The sequence below is a fragment of the Rhinopithecus roxellana genome, chromosome 4 (assembly GCF_007565055.1).
Source record: "Rhinopithecus roxellana isolate Shanxi Qingling chromosome 4, ASM756505v1, whole genome shotgun sequence".
Taxonomy (NCBI): domain Eukaryota; kingdom Metazoa; phylum Chordata; class Mammalia; order Primates; family Cercopithecidae; genus Rhinopithecus; species Rhinopithecus roxellana.
In genome coordinates this window covers 75067346-75091514 of record NC_044552.1, presented here as the reverse complement: position 1 = coordinate 75091514, position 24169 = coordinate 75067346, and the positions used below count along the sequence as shown (strand labels likewise).

General features: G+C 41.7%; 1 protein-coding gene across 1 annotated transcript in view; it reads right to left on the bottom strand.

Annotated features, from left to right (window-relative positions):
• SEC63 (SEC63 homolog, protein translocation regulator) overlaps positions 1 to 23587 on the bottom strand; it is a 90909-nt gene extending 67322 nt beyond the window's left edge. Inside the window, exon 1 of the mRNA XM_010382489.2 lies at positions 23265 to 23587. Coding sequence (XP_010380791.2) covers positions 23265 to 23388 — 124 coding nt within the window. The 5' untranslated portion in view covers positions 23389 to 23587. The remainder of the gene's footprint in view (positions 1 to 23264) is intronic.
• Positions 23588 to 24169: the final 582 nt, after the last annotated feature.

Sequence of the window (24169 nt, the reverse complement as noted above, 5' to 3'; positions counted from 1 at the left end):
ATATAATATTATCCTAATGTAATATATTTCATCCTGGTGAGTTAATTTTTTTTGTTTGTTTTTGTTTTGAGACAGGGTCTTGCTCTGTCACCAGGCTAGACTACAGTAATGCCATCACGGTTTACTGCATCCTCAATCTCCCAGGCTCAAGTGATCTTCTCACCTCAGCCTCTGGAGTAGCTGGAACATGCCACCATGCCTGGCTAGTATTTTTTTCGTACAGATAAGGAGATCTATGTTGCCCGGGCTGGTTTCAAACTCCTGGGCTCAAGCAATCCTCCCTCCGCAGCCTCCCAAAGTGCTAGGATTACAGGTGTGAGACACCACACCTGGCCCCAGTAAGTCATTTCTTTTTTTTTTTTTTTTTTTTTTTCTGATGGAGTCTCACTCTGTAGCCCAGGCTGGAGTGCAATGGCGCGATCTCGGCTCACTGCAACCTCTGCCTCCCACGTTCAAGTAATGCCTCAGCCTTCCAAGTAGCTGGGATTACAGGCATGCAACACCACATCCAGTTAATTTTGTATTTTTAGTAGAGATGGGGTTTCGCCATGTTGGCCAGGCTGATCTCAAACTCCTGACCTCCAGTTCCACCCACCTTGGCCTCCCAAAGTGCTGGGATTACAGGTGTGAGACACCACATCTGGCCCCAGTAAGTCACTTCCTTTTCTTTTCTTTTTTTCTGATGGAGTCTCACTCTGTCACCCAGGCTGGAGTGCAATGGCACGATCTCAGCTCACTGCAACCTCTGCCTCCCAGGTTCAAGCAATGCCTCAGCCTTCCAAGTAGCTGGGATTACAGGCATGCACCACCACACCCAGCTAATTTTGTATTTTTAGTAGAGATGGGGTTTCGCCATGTTGGCCAGACTGGTCTCAAACTCCTGACCTCCAGTTCCACCCACTTGGCCTCCCAAAATGCTGGGATTACAGGTATGAGCCACTGCACCCAGCCAGCCCCAGTAAGTCATTTCTTATAATACCGAAATACACTTCTTAAAATTACTTTTTTAATTCCCTGTGACTTTAAAGTTTTTCCCAATTTTTTTGTTTTGAAAATATTCAAGTCATCATAAAAGTTGAAAGAATATTACAATGGCCAGGCACAGTAGCTCACGCCTGTAATCCCAGCACTCTAGGAGGCTGAGGCAGGAGGACCACTTGAGCTCAGGGGTGCAAGTCTATCCTGGGCAACACAGGAAGACCCTGTCTCTACAAAAACTTTAAAAATTACCTGGGCATGGTGGTACACGCCTACAGTCCCAGCTACTCAGGAGGCTGAGGCAGGAGGATCACGGGAGCCCAGCAATTCGAGGCTGTAGCAAGCCATGATCACATTACTGCAGTTCAGCCTGGGCAATGGTGCGAGACAGCGTCTCAAAGAAAAAAAACCAACTAAAACTTATTTTTGAAAACAAAAAGTACACTTCTGTCAGTATGGCTCAATCTCTGCCAAAATAGCTTTACCTTGTACTTCAAGTGTATTTTGTCAAAACCTAAAGCTGCAGATTAGCTTATTTGATTTATAGAAAACATATACCATATAACCTAATTGGCAAAGGCAGTTTTCATTATTAAACTAACCAACCAAATTGAACTGTCAAAAAAAAGTTCATGCCTGTAATCCCAGCACTTGGGAGGCCGAGGCAGACAGATTGCATGAGGTCAGTAGTTCGAGACCAGGCTGGCCAACATGGCAAAACCCCATCTCTACTAAAAATACAAAAATTAGGCAGGTGTGGTGGTGAGTGCCTGTAATTCCAGCTACTCGGGAGGCTGAAGCAGGAGAATCACTTGAACCCAGGAGGCAGAGGCTGCAGTGAGCCAAGATTATGCCACTGCACTCCAGCCCGGGTGAAAGTACAAGAAGATTGCCTCAAAAACTAAAAAATAGTAAAAAATAAAAATAAAAATAATTTTTTAAAAAATTAAAAAAAAATATTTCCTTTAATTGTGGTTTCCCAGAATGTTTCAGAATATGAAAAGCATGCAAATAACTTGGAAGTGAAAAACTGGGAATCATGGCTCTAGATGACTGAAAAATAAAAGTCATCCAGTAATCACTATGCTCTTAACTTGAATCTGAACAGTTAGCCATGATATCTCATTCCCAAGGCCAGTTCAGAACCATTTGGATTTGGAATATAGGCTTCATAAGACTACATATTGTTCACCATCACCACCACCCAGGATACACAATCACAGATTACCTAAATCAGAAAGGTTACAGAAACGTGGGATCTACTTAACACCTATCCACTACACATACTCTGGCAATGGAGGAGGGAACCTAGAAGGCAACTGAAAATTTCTTGAACAAAAAAAAAAAAAAAACCACTGGATCACAGCAGAACCACCCCTCTACCACCAAAGTTCACAATTCTCAGGAATTCCTGAACAATCTAAGTGCAAACCAATACAAACCAAGAAGTTCAAATAAATCAAGAGTTTTATCTTCCCTAAGCGGGTACTTGACAGCAGCATACAATTATATACTATCTCTTTCTCTTTTCCTTTTATGGTACTGAAATAAGTACTACAGAGCAGGGCTTTTCAACATCAGCGATACTGACATTTTGGACTACACAATTCTTATAATTTAATGTTTCTGTGCATTTTAGGATGTTTAGCAGCATCATGATCTCTACCCACTAGACGCCAGGAACAGCTCCCCAGTGGAGACCAAAAAAATATTCAGAAATTCACAAATATCCTCTGGGACACAAAATTGCCCCTGATTTAAAGTGCACACATACACACTCTCACACACAGGCACACAGACATAGCTACAGAGGGTTCATGAAAAACAAGTTAAACGATATGACCTACATATCAGGAACACAGGGAAAAGGAGGATAGGAAAGGTTGGCAGAATAAACCAGGCAGGCAACAATTGTCTTTTCCCATTCCCCTGAAAGTATTCTTTAAAAAAAAAAAAAGACTCGTTGTAGTATCTTTCAGTACTTACCTGGGAGGAGGGGAGGGAAGAAGGGAAAGGAGGACCTGGGAAGTTTCATTATTAATGTACTAACCACTCTGTTAGCTCTGTCCTCCTATTTTTCTTTTACTCTTAATCTTATAGTGATAATCCATAGCCTAAGTAAAAGGTTAACCAAAAACAGGTAAAACAAGAGAAAATGGAAGAGAAACTCAAGTACTAGGAAAGTAAATAAATGCTAGCTAAGAAGGAAAGGCAACTTAACACACAAGAATGTATGTCCCACCAGAACTTTAAAAACCACATACCCCAAAGTAAAAAGAATTCATTGAGCTGAAAAGGCCTCTGAAGATGAGTGCAGAGTGTGTCTTGCTCAAGATCGTAATGCTAGCCAGAGATTGTTTTAATAAGATTTTGAGTGTTGATACAAATTCATATGTTGCCTGGCAACATAGCAAGACCTCATCTCTACAAAAAAAAATTAATAAACCAGCTGGGTATGGTGGCACACACGCATAGTCCCAGCAACTCAGAAAGCTGAGGCAGAAGAATTAGCTTCTTGAGACCAGGAGATCGAGGCTACAATGAGCCGTGATCGTGCCACTACCCTCGGCCTTGGGAAACAGAGTGAGACCCTGTCTCAAAAAAAAAGAAAAAGGAGGAAAAAGAAAATTTGGCATACAGTGGAAGAAAAAAATCCACCAATCCAACACCCAGCTAGTAATCATTAATACCACTGTAGTATGTTTCCTTTTAGTTATATTTAGGAGAATATCTGGAAAAGGCAAAGAAGACAGGAGAGTTGGCAAGGTTGAAGGTACACTCTCAGAAGAGAAACAGCTCTGTGAAGAAGGAAGCTCCAGCAACTGACTTCCTGAGGAATGAGCTTCAATCAATTAAAGGGCTGCCCTGCTGCTTCAATCAGGGCCTGTAAGGGCCCTTTTGCAGTGTTGACGATACCTGGTGCTTATCCCCACTGCAGCAGCTGCCCAAGTGAGCTTCTCAAAGAGAAAAATGGGACACATAAAAGCCCACTTAAGGGTAGCATTTCTATGATGTATCAGTGTACAGACTGAAAGAGACAAAAACGAAAAGCTGAAGTTTGTGTTAAGGTTGCATTAGCAGCAATTTTTAATTTTTAAAATTTCTAAACATTTCCCTGTGTTTAGATCATTATAAATATCACTTAATGACTACTAATAACCAAATGAATAAAGATACCACAATATACCTACTGTTCTATAATTAGATACATAAAATGTTTCTAATTTCTTGGTATTATGGATCTCTTTGGTCCTAGAAGTATTCAGAACACTCTATCCTTAGAACACAGCCCCAGAAGTATAATTACTAGGTTTAAGAGCATTAACACTTTTGTAACTCCTTTCTAAAAAAGCCAGTAGGACTATACATTCTTTTCAGCAGTTTGCCCGTTGGCACCACCATTCTTCAGCAGCCAGTACTAAAAGCCAATTTTGATTCCTCTGTACTGAAGTTCAAGGGCAGAGACTGTATCTTATCCACAGTGTTCACCCTCCTCTTTCCAGTTTCCTGGAATAGAGGAGGCACTATATAAATATTTCTTGAGAATGATGAACTCCTTTATTTAACAAACATTTAGTGAATATCCACTACGTACCCGGACTTTTCTGGACACTGAGGATATAGAAGAAAACAAAACAAAAAACCCTGCTCTCAAAGACCATAGCAATAAACAAAGTAAATTATATAATATATAGTTAACCCCTGAACAACGTTGGGTTTAGGGGCCCTGTCCCTACCCCCTGTGCAGTCGCAAATCTGCATATAACTTTTGGCTCCCCCAAAACTTAACTACTAATAGCCTACTGTTGACTAGAAGCCTTACAGATAACATAGAGTTGATTAACACATATTTTGTGTATGTATTATATACTGTATGCTTACAATAAAGTAAGCTAGAAAAAAGACAATGTCAAGAAAATCATAAGAGAAAATACATTTACAGTACTGTATTTATTAATACCTTAAGTTTATGTCATCTGTTTATAAGCTGCAGACCTCAATCTACAGTATATATCAAGCAATTCAACTTTTTCTGTTATCATCATGACTTTTTTCTTCTTAGGAGCACTTAGAGCATCACTAGTGGCACTTTGTATGAGTCCCATGGTGTTGCAAGGTTTATGGTATTGCACTAAATACAAAGAAAAATACAAGAGAACCTCAAGACATCACTTTTTATGGTGATAAGGAATTTACTGAAGGGACAAACTGCTTACACAGAGATGATCAGCATCACACAATGTTTTAAGCGGATACTTGCAACACTTGAGCTCACTGCAATAGCAAAGAAGATGGTTATAAAAGTATTACAGTAGTATACACTAATTTTATGCAGTTATGATTTAATACTACATTTCTCTCAACTGCAAATGACTCCATGTCCTATCTATAGTGTTTGTGTACATAAGTTTTGATAAATTTTACCTTTTACAATAGATACGTGCTTCTTTCATGGTAGCGAATGATAAAGCAGACTAGTATCTACATACATTTTATGCATTTATAATATCTTTTTCTTAATTTCTTTTTGATATTTCTAGGCTACATTTCTTCTGCAAAATTTTTTCAAACTGTTACAAGTCTCCAAAAAGTTATCCAATATATTTACTGAAAAAAATCCACGTATAAGTGGACCTACATAGTTCAAACCCATGTTGTTGAAGGGTCCTTTGAGAGAAAATTAGTGAGGTAGGGGTAAGAAACACTACAATTTAAAATAGGATGCTCAGGGAAGATAGCATCTGAGCAAAGACAACAGAGATGAGGGAAGAGGTAATGTGATTATCTAGAGGAAAAGTATTCCAGGCAAAGGGAGCAGCAACAGTAAAGGACTGAAAGAAAGAGTGTGGCTTCGCTGTGTTCACAAGTGCAGTGAGGCAGCTATGGCTGGAATGGAAACAGCAAAGGGATCAAAGAGACCATGAAGGACTTTACTCTCTAAGACTTGAGCTTCTTGTCAGATTGAGACAGAGAGCCCTGAAGAGTTCTGAGCAGAATCGTATGAGCTGACTCCTGTTATAAAGGATCCTTGCTACTATTTTGAGAAAAGACTACACTCAGCCAGGGTAGAAACAGACTAACTAGGAAGCTAATGATAATCTAGGCAATAAACCAGGACAGTAGTGTTTGTGGAGTGATGAGAAATGGTCAGACACGATGTATTTCAAAGGTAGAGCCAAAAGAACATACTAATAGTCTGAAAGTGGAGTATGAGAAAGAGAAGAATCAAGAATAACCTCTTCAGTCCACCAAAGCTTAAAGGTAAAAATTTAAATAAAAAACAAAGAATGACCCCTAAACTTCTTTTCTGAACAGCTGAAAAGACAGTTGTGATTAACTAAAGATTATGGGTCAAGAAGGTTAAGGGGGAGGGGAAGAAAGTAATCCTATCAATTATATGCATATTAATAGAAAGATCTCTATTAGATATCCAAGTGGAAATGTGGGTTAAGCACTTTTACACATTAAGTCTGGAGTCTGAGGAAAGAAGTTCAGACTGGGCTAGGTGCAGTGGCTCATGCCTGTAATCCCAGCACTTTGGGAGGCCGAGGTGGGCAGATTACTTGAGGTCAGGAGTTCAAGACCAGCCTGGCCAACATGGTGAAACCCGGCTCTACTAAAAATACAAAAATTAGCCACAGGTGGTTATTATATGCCTGTAATCCCAGCTACTCAGGAGGCTGAGGCAGGAGAATCACTTAAACCCAGGAAGCGGCGGTTGCAGTGAGCCAAGATCACACCACTGCATTCCAACCTACATGACAAAGTAAAACTCTGTCTCCAAAAAAAAAAAAACAAGAAGTCCAGTCCAGCCTGGAAATAGAAATTTGGGAGTCTGGGAGTCCTCATCATGTAGGCTGGTTATATTTAAAGTCATTAGGTTGGATGAGATCACCAAAAGGCATAACTGTAGATGTTAATGTCCAGGAATCAGCCTTGAGGTACTCTAATATTAACAGGCCATCACAGTGAAACTATGTTCAATTAGTTACCCCATAAAAAATAGTTCTACCTATACATCTATGGCCAGTTGATTTTTGACAAGGTTACCAAGCCATTCAATGCTGAACAGACTCTTCAACAAACGATGCTGAGACAACTGGATTTCCACATGGAAAAGAATGAAGTTGGACCCCCTTCTCACATCATTTACAAAAATTACCTCAAAATGTATCAAAGACATAAGGGCCGAAACCATAAATCTTTTAGAAAAAAAATACGAACAGATTTTTATAAGCCTAGAGTTACCACAGGATTCTTAGATATGACACCAGGCGTGGTGGCTCACACCTGTAATTCCAGCCCTTTGGGAGGCCAAGGCAGGTGGATCATGAGGTCAGGAGTTCGAGACCAGCCTGGTCAACATGATGAAACCCCGTCTCTACTAAAAATACAAAACTTACCCAGGCATGGTGGCACATGCCCGTAATCCCAGCTACTCAGGAGGCTGAGGCAGGAGAATCACTTGAACCTGAGAGGTGGAGGTTGCAGTGAGCAGAGATTGCACCACTGCACTCCAGCCTGGACAATAGAGTGAGACTCCATCTCAGAAAAAGATAAAACACCTAAAGCATGAACAACAAAAAAAAATAGATAAACTGGACTTCATCAAAATTAAAAGCTTTTGGTTTTTGATTCATCAAAGGACATTATCAAGAAAGTAAAAAGGGAACCTACAGAATGAGAAAATACTTGCAAACTGTGTATCTAACAAGAGATTTATATCCAGAACACATAGAGAAAAAGATAACCCAATTTAAAAATGGGCAAAGGATTTAAATAGACATTTCTCCAAAAACAAATGGCCAATATGAAAAGATGTTCAACATCATCAGCCATTAGGAAAATGCAAATCCAAACCATAAGATACACTTCAAATCTATCATTTAATTTTTTAAAAATTAAAAAAATAATTAAGCCAGGCACAGTGGTTCATGCCTGTAATCCCAGCACTTTGGGAGGCTGAGGCCAGCAGATTACTTGAAGTCAGGAGTTCAAGACCAGCCTGGTCAACACGGTGAAACTCCATCTCTACTAAAAATACAAAAATTAGGCAAGTGTGGTGGCACGTGCCTGTAATCCCAGCTGCTCGGGAGGCTGAGGCAGGAGAATTGTTGGAACCTGGGAGGCCGAGGTGGCCGTGAGCTGAGATCACGCCACTGCACTCCAGCCTGGACGACAAAGTGAGACTTCGTCTCAAAAACAAAAAAAAATACACAAAAATTAGCCAGGTGTGGTGGCATGCACCTATAGTTCCAGCTACTCAGGAGGCTGAGCCAGGAGAGTCGCTTGAACCCGGGAGACAGAGGTTGCAGTGAGCCAAGATAGCGCCACTGCACTCCAGCTTGGGGGACAGGGCTACACCCCACCTCAAAAAAGAAACAAAAACAAAAGTATTAACCATAATTTCATATATAATTTTAATAGAATTAACTAATATTATAGCTATACATTATTAGCTATAATTTTTCTAAAAAACATAAAACAACAAGCATTGGAGACGAAGGAACATTGCTTGGAGGAATGTAACATGGAGTTCACAACCAGCCTGGACAACATAGTGAAACCTCATCTCTATTTTAAAAGTAAGGAATGTAGCCAGGCGTGGTGGCGGGGGACTGTAGTCCCAGCTACTCAGGAGGGTGAGGCAGGAGAATGGCGTGAACCCAGGAGGTGGAGCTTGCAAAGAGCCGAGATCGCGCCACTGCACTCCAGCCTGGGCGACAGAGTGAGACTCCGTATCAGAAAAAAAATAAATAAAAATAAGGAATGTAAAATGGTGCCGCCACTATGGAAAACAGTTTGGTGGTTCCTCGAAAACCTAAACATAAGGCTGGTTGGGGTGGCTCATGCCTGTAATCCCGTCCTTTGAGAGGCCGAGGCAGGCAGATCACTTGAGGCCAGGAGCTGGAGACCAGACTGGCCAATATGGTGAAACTGCGTCCCCACTAAACATAGAAAAATTAGCCAGGACTGGTGGCGCACACCTGTGGTCCCAGCTATTTGGGAGGCTGAAGCAGGAGAATCGCTTGAACCTGGGAGGCGGCGGCTGCTGTGAGCTGAGATCGCGCCATTGCACTCCAGCCTGGGCAACACAGCAAGACTCCATATCAAAAAAAAAAGGGGCCGGGTGCGGTGGCTCAAGCCTGTAATCCCAGCACTTTGGGAGGCCGAGACGGGCGGATCACGAGGTCAGAAGATCGAGACCATCCTGGCTAACACGGTGAAACCCCGTCTCTACTAAAAAATACAAAAAACTAGCCGGGCGAGGTGGCGGGCGCCTGTAGTCCCAGCTACTCGGGAGGCTGAGGCAGGAGAATGGCGTAGACCCGGGAGGCGGAGCTTGCAGTGAGCTGAGATCCGGCCACTGCACTCCAGCCTGGGCGACAGAGCGAGACTCCATCTCAAAAAAAAAAAAAAAAAAAAGGGTAACCATAGAATTAGCACATGACCCAACAATTCCACTCCTAGGAATATCCTCGAAAGAACTGACAATGTTCACTGCAGCATTATTCACAACAGCCAAAGGGTGGAAACTGTCCAAGTGTTCAACAAATAAACAAAATGTGGTATATCCTACAATAGAGTATTACTCAGCAATAAAAGGAATGAGATTCTGATACATGCTACAACATGGATGAACCCTGAAAACATTATGCTAAGTAAAATACTCCAGACACAAATGGACAAATTTTTATGATTCTACATATATGAGATATCTAGAACACGCAAACTTACGGAGACAGAAAGTATAGAAACTTTCAGCTGGGCATACAAGATTCTCCATGATTTAAATCCACTTTTGGTCTTTTCTCACATTTTCTCACTCTATGAACCCTGGTTCCAACTAACTTGATATGTACTTTGAACATGTTCCATACTCATGCTATTTCTTCTTTGCAGTCCTCCTCCCCTCCCCAACTGATTAAAATCTTTATCCTTCAAAACATGATGTAGGTTAAATTGCGGGAAAAAAAAAATTAAAAATCTTCGGCCAGGCGCTGTAGTTCATTTGGGAGGCCGAGGTGGGTGGATCACGAGGTCAGGAGTTCAACACCAGTCTGGCCAAGATGGTGAAACCCCGTGTCTACTAAAAATACAAAAATTAGCTGGGCATGGTGGTGGGCGCCTGTAATCCCAGCGACTCAAGAGGCTGAGGCAGGAGAATCACTTGAACCCGGGAGGCGGAGGTTGCAGTGAGCCAATATCGTGCCACCACACTCCAGCCCGGGCGACAGAGCAAGACTCCGTCTTAAAAAAAAAAAACTTCTTCGTCCTCAAAAGTCTAGTCAAAAATTCACCTACCGTGCAAAAGCCTTTCTTGACCTCTAGATCCCCACTATCACAGCCAACTAGATGCAAATACTTCATCCAACTAACCTCCACAGCACTTGTTTTCACTTTTCTTACACTTTCTTTCTTGTGTTCTGCATATAATAATCAGTGCATTTGTCTAATCCTAGTCCTGTCACCCCACCCGGGTTACAAATTCTACCAAAACAAGACTATGTTTATACTGCGTTCATCTTTGTATCATCTGCTGTACCTGTACGGTCAAACAGTGAACATTTAATCAGTAACTACTAAAACTAAACAAAAATCTAAAGCAAAAAAAGATTTGGAATCTACACGAGAAAATTCCTACTGACAAACACAATTCCAAAATGTAAAGAATATTTTTCTTTTTTTTTTTTTTTTTTTTTGAGACAGAGTCTCACTCTGTCGCCCAGGCTGGAGTGCAGTGGCATGATCTCGGCTCACTGCAACCTCCGCCTCCTGGGTTCAAGTGATTCTCCTGCCTCAGCCTCCCGAACAGCTGGGACTAAAGGCGTACCCTACTACACCCAACTAATTTTTGTATTTTTGTTAGAGACAGGGTTCACCACGTTGGCCAGGATGGTGTCGATCTCTTGACCTCGTGATCCACCCGCGTCAGCCTCCCAAAGTGCTGGGATTACAGGCGTGAGCCACTGTGCCTGGCCAAGAACATCTTTTTAAAAGAATGAACAGCAATGCCTACCAAAGAAACAATGTGATGGTGAAATAGTGTAACAACATTTGTCATCAATAAAGTCTGGTAATATGAAAACATTTTTAAAAGCAAGTCCAAGCAATTTATGAATACATTTGTAATCACCTTCTTTATGTCTAAATAAAAAGTATGACTAAGGGAACAAGCATCTAAGAAAAGCATCAAAGAAAACCTATCTTTGTTTCTCAGGTCTTCCCAAGATCAAGCAAATATGCAATGTGACCTTTAAATAAAAGCAATTTTACATAATGCAGGGTTTTCTTTTTCGGGTTTTTAAATTTATTATCTATATTTTATTTTATTATTTTTTTGAGACAGAGTCTTGCTCTGTCACCCAGGTTGGAGTACGGTGGTGCCATCTCAGCTCACTGCAACTTCTGCCTCCCAGGTTCAAGCCATTCTCCTGCCTTAGCTTTCTGAGTAGCTGGGACTACAGGCGCCTGCCACCACGCGCAGCTAATTTTTGTATTTTTAGTAGAGACGGGGTTTCACCATATTGGCCAGGCTGGTCTCAAACTCCTGACCTCATGATCCGCCCACCTCGGCCTCCCAAAGTACTGGGATTACAGGCACGAGCCACCGCGCCTGGCCTATTTTTATTTTTTTAGACAAGAGTCTCACTCTGTCACCCGGGCTGGAGTGCAGTTGTGCAATCTCAGCTCACTGCATCCTCCACCTCCCAGGTTCAAGCAATTCTCCTGCCTAAGCCTCCCAAGTAGCTGGGATTACAGGCAACCAACTAATTTTTTTTCTATTTTTAGTAGAGATGGAGTTTCACCATGTTCACCAGGCTGGTCTCAAACTCTTTACCTCAAACGATGTGCCCACCTCGGCCTCCCAAAGTGCTGGGATTACAGGCGTGAGCCATCGCACCCGACCAAAATAATGCAGTTATTAATCTAATGTTTGTCACCACATCTATAAAACCTTCATGTAGTCCTGTAATTCCTACTGCCAAGTTCCCAACTGCTTTCCTCTGCATAGGACTTAAGTGTGTATATGCTGCATGTCTGATACACCCCTCTGTTAGGATAGAACAAAGAGGGAATGACTTTTTAAAACAATTTAAAGTTTTCTCAGATCTCTAACATTCCTTCAAGAGCGAAAGCCTGAGAAAACTGTAAGCTCTACACATTGGGAGGTTGAAGCAAGCGGATCATCTGAGATCAGGAGTTCAAGACCAGCCTGGCCAACATGGTGAAACCCCATCTCTACTAAAAATACAAAAATTAGCCAGGCGTGGTGGTGGGCTCCTGTAATCTCAGCTACTCAGGAGGCTGAGGCAGGAGAATCACTTGAACCTGGGAGGCAGAGGTTGCAGTGAGCCGAGATCATGCCACTACACTCCAGTCTGGGCAACAGAGCAAGACTCTGTCTCAAAAAAAAAAAAAAAAAAAAATCGACCATAAGCTCTAAATATGAACATTAAGACATATCCCTTTGAATACAAAGCTGATACAAGTTAGTTTTTTCTAATGTCAAGAAACACAGCCTTGGTGACACAGTGAAACCCTATCTCTACAAAAATTAGAAAAATTAGCTGGGCATGATGGTGCACCTGTAGTCCCAGCTACTTGGAGGCCAAGGTGGGAGGGTCACTTGAGCTTGGGAGACAGAGGTTGCAGTGAGCCGAGATTGTGCTACTGCACTCCAGCCTGGGTGACAGAGTGAGACCCTGTCTCCAAGAAAAAACAAAACAAAAAACAAAAACACTCACTATCGGACAAGAAGTTATTGTCAAAAAAAAGAACAAAAAAAACCAAACCACTCAACAGGAGACTGAGATAACCCATTGTACTGTAATTACAACTCTATAGATGGTGTGCATGTGTAGTTCCTGCTATTTGGGAGGCTGAGGCAGGAGGATGGTTCAGCCCAGGAGATTGAGGCTGCAGTGAGCAGTGATGGTGCCACTGCACTCCAACCTGGGTAACAACATGAGAACCCAGCCTCAAAAAAAATTCATCCCCATTCTTTTCCCTGAACTTAATCCCCAAACTGATCATTGGCCAATTACCAAACAGCTTTCAAGAGGACAAGAAATAAGTAATCCTGGAAATGAGTGAAAATTCAAAATCTGCACTCCATTCTCATTCTCTCCTCTGTACTTATATTCAATAAACAGTCCAAGCTTTCTTAGAATTCTTTCTAATCCGATCGCCTGTCACTGGAAAGAGCCTCTGAAATGTACACCCCCTCCATCTAGTTTCCCACCCAGCCATCACCAACCTCCCCCTCCACCCACCAAACCATTCTCCACACAATACTCCACAAAAGCCAAACTGACCATGTTTTATTACCATACTTTAAAACCTCCATTGTTTACCAAATAACTTACAGGATAAAGTATAACACTCTTAAAATAGTTAACTTGGTTGTAAGTGCCAATCACATTCAAATCTTTACCATATACTAAACACCTCCACGCTTTCATATATACTTTCCCCTATATATGGAATGCCCTTCTCCCACTTGCCATTTAAGACCAATCTCATGTCACCTCCTCTGCATGAAACACTTCCCCAAATCCCAAAATGTATTTACTCCTTCCTATGTGCTCCCAAAGCACTTTCCACTAGCCATTTTAACACATATCATAATGTGTTATATTTACTTAATTACAGGAGGCAGCAGAGAGTAGTGGCTAACAAGAGATGCTTTGGCGGAAGACAGAATTGAGTCCAATATACAATCTTCCACCTGGTAGCTATATGACTTTAGGAAAGTTGGTAACCTCCTCTAGGACGCAGTTTTCTCATGAATAAAATGAGGTAATACATCAATCCAGCTCAAAGTGCTACAGTGAGTGCATTCCGCACTACCCACCTTCAGGCTAGCACTCACTCACTCAACAGCAGCAGAGCTGAGTCTAGATGAGGAAAACCATGGTTATCTATCTCAGACTGAAGGCGGAAGTGGGTTTTCCTCCTCCAAGGAGGGACTATGTCTAAAGTTATCCCCACAGAGAGGATTCCGGGAGGACAGTGGAGTAAGAAACACCAGGAATCCATCTCCCTATCTAGACAACACTTCACTGGCAGAATCTGTCTTACATAACTATTTTGTAACTCTGGAGTCTACTGAAGGCTTGCAAGTTTCAGGGAAAGGCTTGGAGAGTAAATTATGAAGACTTTTGGTCAATTTTAGTTCCTTGGTTTGTACCTCCATGTTGGGGCTCAGTGATACCCAAAATATGGCATTTTGACATGCTAAATAAACAAGCCTCAAAGTCTGACTTTCCTCCCTGCCCTCCTGATACACCCCACCATATCCCAAAGCCTTCAACTGCCTAAGATCCAGACCCACCAAAATGAATAACTGCTTTTCTTCTCCTCCTGTAGGACCAAGAAGGTAACCACACCTAAACAGACCCTTCACAAGATAATGTACAAGTTCATCTCTGTTCTCTGATCCATTCTCCCTCGCAATCCTATCAACAGAATTCCTCTTCTCCCCCTTCCCATTGTTTCACCAGGATGGTATATAAGCTTCTGAACTACACTGGAGTGTGGAGAATCACTTTGTGGTTCGCCCCATGTACACATCAAATACATTTGTATGTCTTTCCTCCAATTAATCTGCCTTGTCTGAGTTGACTTTTCAGCAAATCTTCAGAGGGCAAAAGGGAAGTTTCCCTTGGTCCCTACATCCATACTTTATTTTCTAAATAATAAACTAATGCATTTAAAAGAATTATGAGTTTATGCTATGGGGCACACAATGTACAAAGATGTAATTATGTGAAATCAAACATTGAAAGAGGTGGGGATGGAGCTATAAAGGAGCAGAGTTTTTATATGTCAAAGTTAAACTGGTATAAATTGAAATTACAATATTTAGGATGTTTAATGTAATCCCCATGGTAACCACACAAAAACTACAGAATATCCTCAAAAGAAAATGAGACGTGAGCAGTGGCTCACGCATGTAATCCCAGCACTCTGAGAGGCTGAGACATGGATCGCTTGAGCCCAGGAGTTCGAGACAAGCTTGAGCAACATGGCAAAACCCAGTCTCTACTTACAAATAAAATAAAACAAAAATAAGAAAATGCAAAGAAATATAAACATTTCACTACAAAAAAAATCAGCTAAACAAAAAAATAGTAATGCAGGAAATAAGGAACAAAAGGCTGTATGCCTATAGAAAACAAATAGCAAAATGACAGAGGTCCTTCTTTTTATTGTGTGTGACAGGGTCTCCTGTCATCCAGGTTGGAGTGCAGTGACATGATCATAGCTCACTGCAGCCTCAATTTCCTGGGCTCAAGTGATCCTCCTGCTTCAGCCTCCTGAGTAGCGAGGACTAAAGGTGCGCGCCACCATGCCTGGCTAATTTTTTTTTATTGTTTTTAGGAACACGGTCTCATTATATTGCCCAGGCTGGTTCAAACTCCTGGACTCAAGTGATCTTCCCATTTCAGCTTCTCAAAGTGCTGGGATTACAGGAATGAAACACTGCACCTGGCCCTCCTTCCTTAACAGTAATTACTTTAAATGTAAATGGTTAAATGTTCTAATCAAAAGACAGACTGGCAGAATGGATTAAAAGCACCTGATCCAACTAAGTCCATCTACAAGAGACTCACTTTAGATCCAAAGACACAAACAGATTGAAGGTGAAAGGATGGAAAAAATATTCCATGCAAACAGTAACCAAAAGATAGCAGGGTGGTGACTATAGTATTAGACAAAATAGACTTTAAAACAAAAAAAGATTACAAGAGAAAAAAGACATTACATATTAGTAAGAGGTTCAATACAGCAAGAAGATATAACATTTATAAACATTTATGTACCTAATGCCCATCAAAATATACAATGCAAAAACCAACAAAAACAGATAATGCTACAATAACAGTTTCAGACTTCAATACACCCTCCATCCCCAATAATGAACAGAACAACCAAAAAGAAGGTAAGGAAATAGAGGACTTAACACAAACCAACTAGATCTAACAGACATACATAACACTCACTACCCAACAGCAGCAGCACTCACATCATTCTGTAGTGCCCATGGGACATTTTGCAGGACAGACTATATGTTAAGCCAAAAATTAAGTCTCAGTATATTTTAAAAGATAACTATCATACAAAGTATCTTCTCTGACCATAACAGATAAGTATGACCAATACAGATGAGTACACTGAGATACACAGAAGTTAAATCAGTAACCAATACAGGTGAGTATACTGAAACACACGGAAGTTAAATAACTTACAATAGGCTGTAGAGCCAGGTTTCAAAACCAGGCAATTTTGAAAAAGTAAGGTCAGAGTAAGGTTAAATAAGTTTTGAAAAGGGAAGATCAAGCCCCAAAAGTAAGATCAAGGAGTCAAAACAAAAACTTTTTTCAAAAACTTTTTTGAAATTATACATTTTATCTCAATTGAAAAGGAATTCTTTCCATAACCTAAGGAAAGAATAAAAGCATGCTTTTGATTATTTAAAATTCTAATAATTACAAGCAATCAGTTATTTTCTCTTGTCAAATATACCAATAAAAGCCTAATGATATACAATGTTTAAAGTGATAACTCTTCTATTGTAAATCAAAAAAGTAGTAAACAAAATTATGCACGTAAGAATAATGGTTGGATTGAAATTCCAAGTAAACATTAAGAATACTTGCTATTTTAAAAGCACTAAGCAAGACAAACATTAACAATTACTAAGAAAGCACAAAGTGGGCAGTGCACACAAAAGGTATTGTTGGCAACACCAAAGATGAGTAGTGCTAAGGTAATTATGTGCAATTATTTCAAAATGTTAAGGATATCCAAATTATATAATTAATTATATATTAATAATTAATTATATGATTAATAATATAATCATGGCACAATGGTAAATACTCTGGAAGCCATTAATACACAACTATGATAAACTGATTGTAAACTTGTATCATTAAAGTTGTTTGACAAAAATATCTGGCTTTTAACTCCCAGAACTTTACAGTACTGTTCTGTAAGTGCTTCTTAGCTATGTAAAACAAAAATGCTAACACATTAGTTTTTTGGATATTTTTGTTGTTGTTAGCAAAGAGCACATACCAAAATATACTACCTCCCAAAATGACAACTACAGCAAAAGACCATTACTAAGGAAGCTCTCCTCCAAGCAGCACTTCCCAAACAGCTACAATTTAGACTCATACATGGATCTTTAAAAAATACCAATACATAGCACCCACTCCAGACCAAATAAATCAGAGTATCTGGGGATGGGTGTAAGTGTTTTAAAAAGTTCCCGAAGTGATTCTAATGTGTAGCCAGGGTTAAGAATCACTGTGCCAAGGAAATCTAAGCCCTCTGTGGTATCATTTCATACAGAGCTTTTGTCCTTAATTGTCTGAAAAAGTATTCATTTTATTCAGCCAACTTGCAAACCAAGAGAGTAAAACAAATAAGACCCTTTAACTACTAAAAGGGGTAATAATTAGAAGTACACTACACCAAAAGCAACGGCAGCAAAAGCCAAAATTGACAAACGGGATCTAATTAAACTAAAGAGCTTCTGCACAGCAAAAGAAACTATCATCAGAGTGAACAGGCAACCTACAGAATGGGAGAAAATTTTTGCAATCTACTCATCTGACAAAGGGCTAATATCCAGAACCTACAAAGAACTCAAACAAATATACAAGAAAAAAACAAACAACCCCATCAAAAAGTGGGCAAAGGATATGAACAGACATTTCTCAAAAGAAGACATTCATACAGCCAACAGACACATGAAAAAATGCTCATCATCACTCGCCATCAGAGAAATGCAAATCAAAACCACAATGAGATACCATCTCACACCAGTTAGAATGGCAATCATTAAAAAATCAGGAAACAACAGGTGTTGGAGAGGATGTGGAGAAATAGGAACACTTTTACACTGTTGGTGGGATTGTAAACTAGTTCAACCATTATGGAAAACAGTATGGCAATTCCTCAAGGATCTAGAACTAGATGTACCATACGACCCTGCCATCCCACTACTGGGTATATACCCAAAGGATTATAAATTATTCTACTACAAAGACACATGCACACGTATGTTTATTGCGGCACTATTCACAATAGCAAAGACTTGGAATCAACCCAAATGTCCATCTGTGACAGACTGGATTAAGAAAATGTGGCACATATACACCATGGAATACTATGCAGCCATAAAAAAGGATGAGTTTGCGTCCTTTGTAGGGACATGGATGCAGCTGGAAACCATCATTCTTAGCAAACTATCACAAGAACAGAAAACCAAACACCGCATGTTCTCACTCATAGGTGGGAACTGAACAATGAGATCACTTGGACTCGGGAAGGGGAACATCACACACTGGGGCCTATCATGGGGAGGGGGGATGGGGGAGGGATTGCATTGGGGAGTTATACATGATATAAATGATGAATTGATGGGTGCTGACGAGTTGATGGGTGCAGCACACCAACATGGCACAAGTGTACATATGTAACAAACCTGCACGTTATGCACATGTACCCTAGAACTTGAAGTATAATAAAAATAAATAAATAAATAAATAAAATAAAATAAAATAAAATAAAAAAAGAAGTACACTTAGCTAAACACGTTAGGCAAAAATCAAGGCAAAAGAAGTCCATTAATGTTTTAGATAACAGATACGTTCAATTAACATGTCAAATATGCCAATAAAGAAACTGCGGATTTTTCAAACCACAGACTTTACAAGCTGTGAAATGGTGCTATGCTTTCTGGTGCATTCAAGAGCCCACTAATTCCAAAAGAGTCGTGCTGAAACAACTGTCAACCTTAAAAACGGAAAGTCCCAAATGTGTTGCAAAAAACACAAACAAAAAAACTGAAATAAAGATTACTTAAACTGGGCCGGCCGCAGTGGCTCTTACCTGTAATCCCAGCACTTTGGGAGACTGAGGTGGGCAGATAACTTGAGGTCAGGGGTCGGAAACCAGCCTGGCCAACATGGTGAAACCTTGTCTCTACTAAAAATACAAAAATTAGCCGGGCATAGTAGCAGGCACCTGTAATCCCATCTACTTGGGAAGCCAAGGTGGGAGAACTGCTTGAACCCGGGAGGGGGAGGTTGCAGTGAGCCAAGATCATGCCACTGCACGTGAGCCTGGGCGACAGAGTGAGACTTCATGCCAAAACAAACAAAAAAATTACTTAAACTGAACTTTAAGGTTGTATAACTGCCAGAGCAAACCTTTTCATGCTTTCATGCACACACACGCTATCTCTGAAAATACTGTCAGAACTCTGAAATTCAAACACATGCCTACATATTTGTATTTGGCTACTTAACTGTTTCACAGGACAACTAAATCAATTAAGCCTCAAAAACAAGTATTAAAATATGCTGTTGTGGCCGGGGCACAGTGGCTCACGCCTGTAATCCCAGCACTTCGGGAGGCTGAGGCAGGTGGATCAATTGAGGTCAGGAGTTTGAGACCAGTCTGGCCAACATGGTGAAACCCCATCTCCACTAAAAATACAAAATAAGCCAGGCATGGTGGCTCACACCAGTTTTCCTAGCTACTCAGGAGGCTGAGGCACGAGAATCGTTTGAACACGGGAAACAGAGGTTGCAGTAAGCCAAGATCACGTCACTGCACTTCAATCTGGGTGACAGAGCGAGACTCCATCTCAAAAAATAAAAATACTTTTTATATATATATACACATATACATATATACATATACACATATATATACACACACACATATACATATATATATATGCTGTTGCGTTTCCCCAAAACAGTACTATGGGGTCCTCATCTTTTATTTAAAATCCTTAAGAACAAATGTGCTTCAGAATTTTTCAGATTTTAGAAAGATAACACAGCATTTATACTCAAACAGACCCTGTAAGGTCTAAAATAGCACCAATAACCAAACAAATCAATATTCCAAGAGCAGAACATAACTATTTCCTAAGTGAGATAAGGATTATTAAGTAGCCTCCTGTCCGTACAAGTTAGCAAATTATTTTGCAAAAACTTCTGAAAAAACTTCCTTTTTCAGAGCTTTGAATGAAGCAGTAATTCAAGATTTCTCTTTGATATTCAAGATACTGCAACTGGGCTGCAGAAAAAAGTCACTATGATGAAAACATCCTTTTAATACAACTGTAATTCTACAGAAACAACTCAAGTTATTAGAGTCCAAGTGGTGCCCAGTAATTTTCATAATGATTAGAATAGCATTTAAGTGTTCACCTTAATTTTCATAACACGATTTTGAGCAAGACCAAACAAATACATCAAAATATGCATACTGACTAAGGCAAGCCTGAAGCAGAGGGCCCGATGTAAAACAGGGGCAAACTGACACCCAAAATAGTTCACCTAACTTTCTATCTAGCAGTGTGGAAACCACACAAGGCTCTGAAGCTAAGCGACCAATGTTCTAATCCAAGCTCAACCATAAAGGAAAATTACTTACATACTCTACCCCCAGTTTCTTTACCTGTAAATGGAGATAATAATAGAACCTACCTCACTGCATTTTTTTTTTTTTTTTTTTTTTTTTTGAGACATAGTCTCACTTTGTTGCCCAGGCTGGAGTGTAGTGGCACAATCTCGGCTCATCGCGACCTCCACCTCCCGGGTTCACGCAATTCTTCCTGCCTCAGCCTCCCAGGTAGCTGGGATCACAGGCGTCTGCCACCACGCCCAGCTAACTTTTTGTATTTTTGTAGAGATGAGGTTTTGCCACGTTGGCCAGGCTGGTCTTGAACTCCTGACCTTAGGTGATCCGCCTGCCTCAGCCTCCCAAAGTGTTGGGATTACAGGTGTGAGCCACTGTGCCCAGCCAACCTCATTGCATTTTTAAGAAGATTAAATAAAGTAAAAGTTGAACTCCATGATTTACAAATAGCATTAATTCCCTCCACCTAAACTACCACCACTTTTTCAAAGACACTTACATAATGAAGGGGGTCAAGTATGACTTGTTGGCAGGGCGTGGTGGCTCACACCTGTAGTCCCAGCACTTTGGGAGGCCGAGGAGGGCAGATCACTTGGTGTCAGGAGTTGGAGACCAGCCTGGTCAACATGGCGAAATCCCATCTCTGCTAAAAATACGAAAATAAGCCAGGCATGGTGGCACATGCCTATAATCCCAGCTACTCGGGAGGCTGAGGCAGAACTGCTTGAACCCAGCAGGTGGAGGCTGCAAAGAGTTGAGATCCAGCCATTGCACTCCAACCTGGGCAACAGAGTGAGTCTCTGTCTCAAAAAAAATGAATACATACATAAATACATAAATAAATAGTATGATTCGTCTATGAAATCAGTTGAATTTTGTAATACAAAACTCACCATGAAAATATGACTTTCAAATTTCAAAAATCCGTCCTGACATGGTGGCTCAAGTCTGTAAGCCCAGCTAGTCGGGGGGCTTGAAGTGAGTTCAAGATCAGCCTGGGCAAATGAGACTCTCTCCACTTTAAAAAGAAAAACTTCAAAAATCCAATGTAGATTAAAAAATGATGGCTAATTTCTGAAATTAGGGCCGTTTCTCAAAACACTTTTTTTTATACCTTTGCTCTGTCTGATCAAAACACATTCTAGCCAAAACCACCGACTGCCCTCCCAGTATCTTTTTGTCTTCTACACTACCAATTGCACACATAATGGTTGTTAGGTGAAAATAAAACTACCCTTTTAACTTGGTAGTTAACCCTTTTTAACCCAAGTTAAAAAGTGAACCCATTTAACTTGAAATACAACAACCACAAGAATGGCCTAGGTTTTGCAGACAAGAAAAGTCATTACAGTATTAAGACTTCACTTATACACAACCACTGTCCAAAGAACCTAGCCAATATTTTTTTTCCTTTTTCAACATCGAGGAAGAATATACACAATTTAAATGCACTTAGGAAATAAGGCACAACAGTCCAAAATCCAAATTTCACAAACTACCCATTGAGTAAGAAAAGTATTAAGACTGGTAACTATGCACAGAGTTTTGCATCTAATGGATTTTTTAACTTACTGGCAAAGGTACAAAATGATGGAATCCTTTACTATTTATCCTAAATTTATTTTAGTTCTATTCCAAGTCAAGAATGTTAGTTTCCTGCAGATCACAAGGGGCGGGAGGGAAAAAAGAATGTTACAGGGCATTGAATCCATTCAGCATAACAAGTTCTGAGCTGATTCAATGCTTCACTGTTAACAACTTCCCCGAAGTAGAATATATAACCTGGACAACATAGACCTCCAGCACACCCAGTTGAAGAGAAGATATTTAAGCAAGTTAGCACAGCTCGTGTGAAACAGAAAGCCTTCTCTACGTTGTTAATACTCAAAACCTACTCCTTACTGTTAACACCACCATAAATAACCCATTAGGCCCTCGCAGTTACATCAGCTTTAAGAATATCATCTGCCCTATGTCCTAGTAGAGTGCAACAAATGGATGCAAACATTACCCAAACATAAAGTGAAATATGAAAAGAATCTGTTATTCTGTGCTTGAATTCGATGTTGTTTAATGTGAAAAGACTTAGAACCAAAAGCAAATCGACCCACTACCTCAAAATTCCCTGTAAGATTAATTAAATGAGACTTAATCCTTCATACTTGCACTTTTTCCGTCACAAACAGGAAACTCCAAAGAAAAGGAAATAGAAAAAAGCCTATTTTTGCTAAGAGGAATAACAGCATTGCTTCCAACCCCCACAGTGAGTGAACAAATGAAAAAGCAACGGGAGGAAGTGACGGGGGTAGGCGGTGGAGACCTCAGTTGGAGTCCTAAGCGTGCCACCCGGCTCAGAGAAGCCTCAAAACATCTGTTAAGAGCAGCTGCAACAGGGAAACGGGAGTCGGGGGAGGAGGGCCGCGAACTGGAGGGACTGAGAGTTGTGCCCGCACGTTCAGTCTCTTCCTTGGCCAACTCTTTGCTCACCTCCCAAGTCCCCATCCTCCCCATCCCATCTCGTTTCCTCCATAAAGAAAAATCCCAAAAGCAGAGGCAGAGAAGACAAAGAGGCAGGAGGAGACTGCAAGGAGCGTCCACAACAATGGAGAAGATGGAGCGAGCGAAACTCCTGAGGACAATGAAGGGAGGTGGAGAAGCGCCGAGGGAAACGCCGCTGACCCAGGCCCCGCCAGTGGCGGACGCTGGACACAGGCCGGGCCGCAGGTCCTTGTCACCCCGGACGCCGCGGGCTGGGGCCGGGCGCCACAGGGCCTGGGGGCGCTGGTGGGGCCTGCGCGGGTCCGCGGGCAAAGGCCGGCGGGACTCACCGGCATTCTGGTCTCGGGGCCAGAGGTAGTATGTCGCCGGAATCACGATGAGCCCCACGAAGGAGGTGAGGAAGTAGAAGAAGGTGTTCCCACTGTCATCGTACTGGAACTGCTGCCCGGCCATGGCACCCCCTCCTCCCCCTCGCTCTTCTCACCGCCGCCGCCACGACCACGCTCTGCACTCCCGCTCCCAACGCCCCGGCCCCAGTGGCGTAGCTTGGACGCTGCCGCCGCCGCCGCCTCTCCTCCCTGCCCCCACGCCACTCTCACGGACACGCCGCCGCCGCCGCTGCTGCCGCCGCCGTCGCCAGCTCTCGCGAGAGAAGATAGTTCCCGCCCCGCTCAGTTTTCCCTCCCCCTGCCTGTCCCCAACAAGCTCGCTAAGGGAGACGTGGCGAGCGCAACGGTGGAACTCGGCGAGGTCTCGCCCTTAGCCCCGCCCCAACGTCAAAGCCCCGCCCCCTAACTCCTCCCCTAGGACCCCGCCCCTAACCCCTCCGCCTTCCTCCACGGCTGAGTTCCCAGCGCCCCACGCCGGATCCCGGGCGTCGGCTTGTGGGATCCCAGTAAAGGCTTCCCGTGGAAGCAGCGGCCGCGGGCGGTTCACTTGGCTGCGACTGGGGTCCCAGATATTCAGAGAAGAGCTGAGGCTTAGCCTGTCCTGCCCTTTCGATTAATTGCCCTGGTTGATCATGTTTCCTTGGGTTCTGGATCTTCTCCTCCAGCCCCCATATTTTGGATGACAAATGTCATTTGGAATAGGGGGTGGGAGGCCGGGCGCAGTGGCTCACACCTGTAATCCCAGCACTTTGAGAGGCCGAGGCGGGCGGATCATGAGGTCAGGAGTTCGAGATCAGCCTGACCAACATGGTGAAACCCAGTCTCTAATAAAAATACAAAAATTA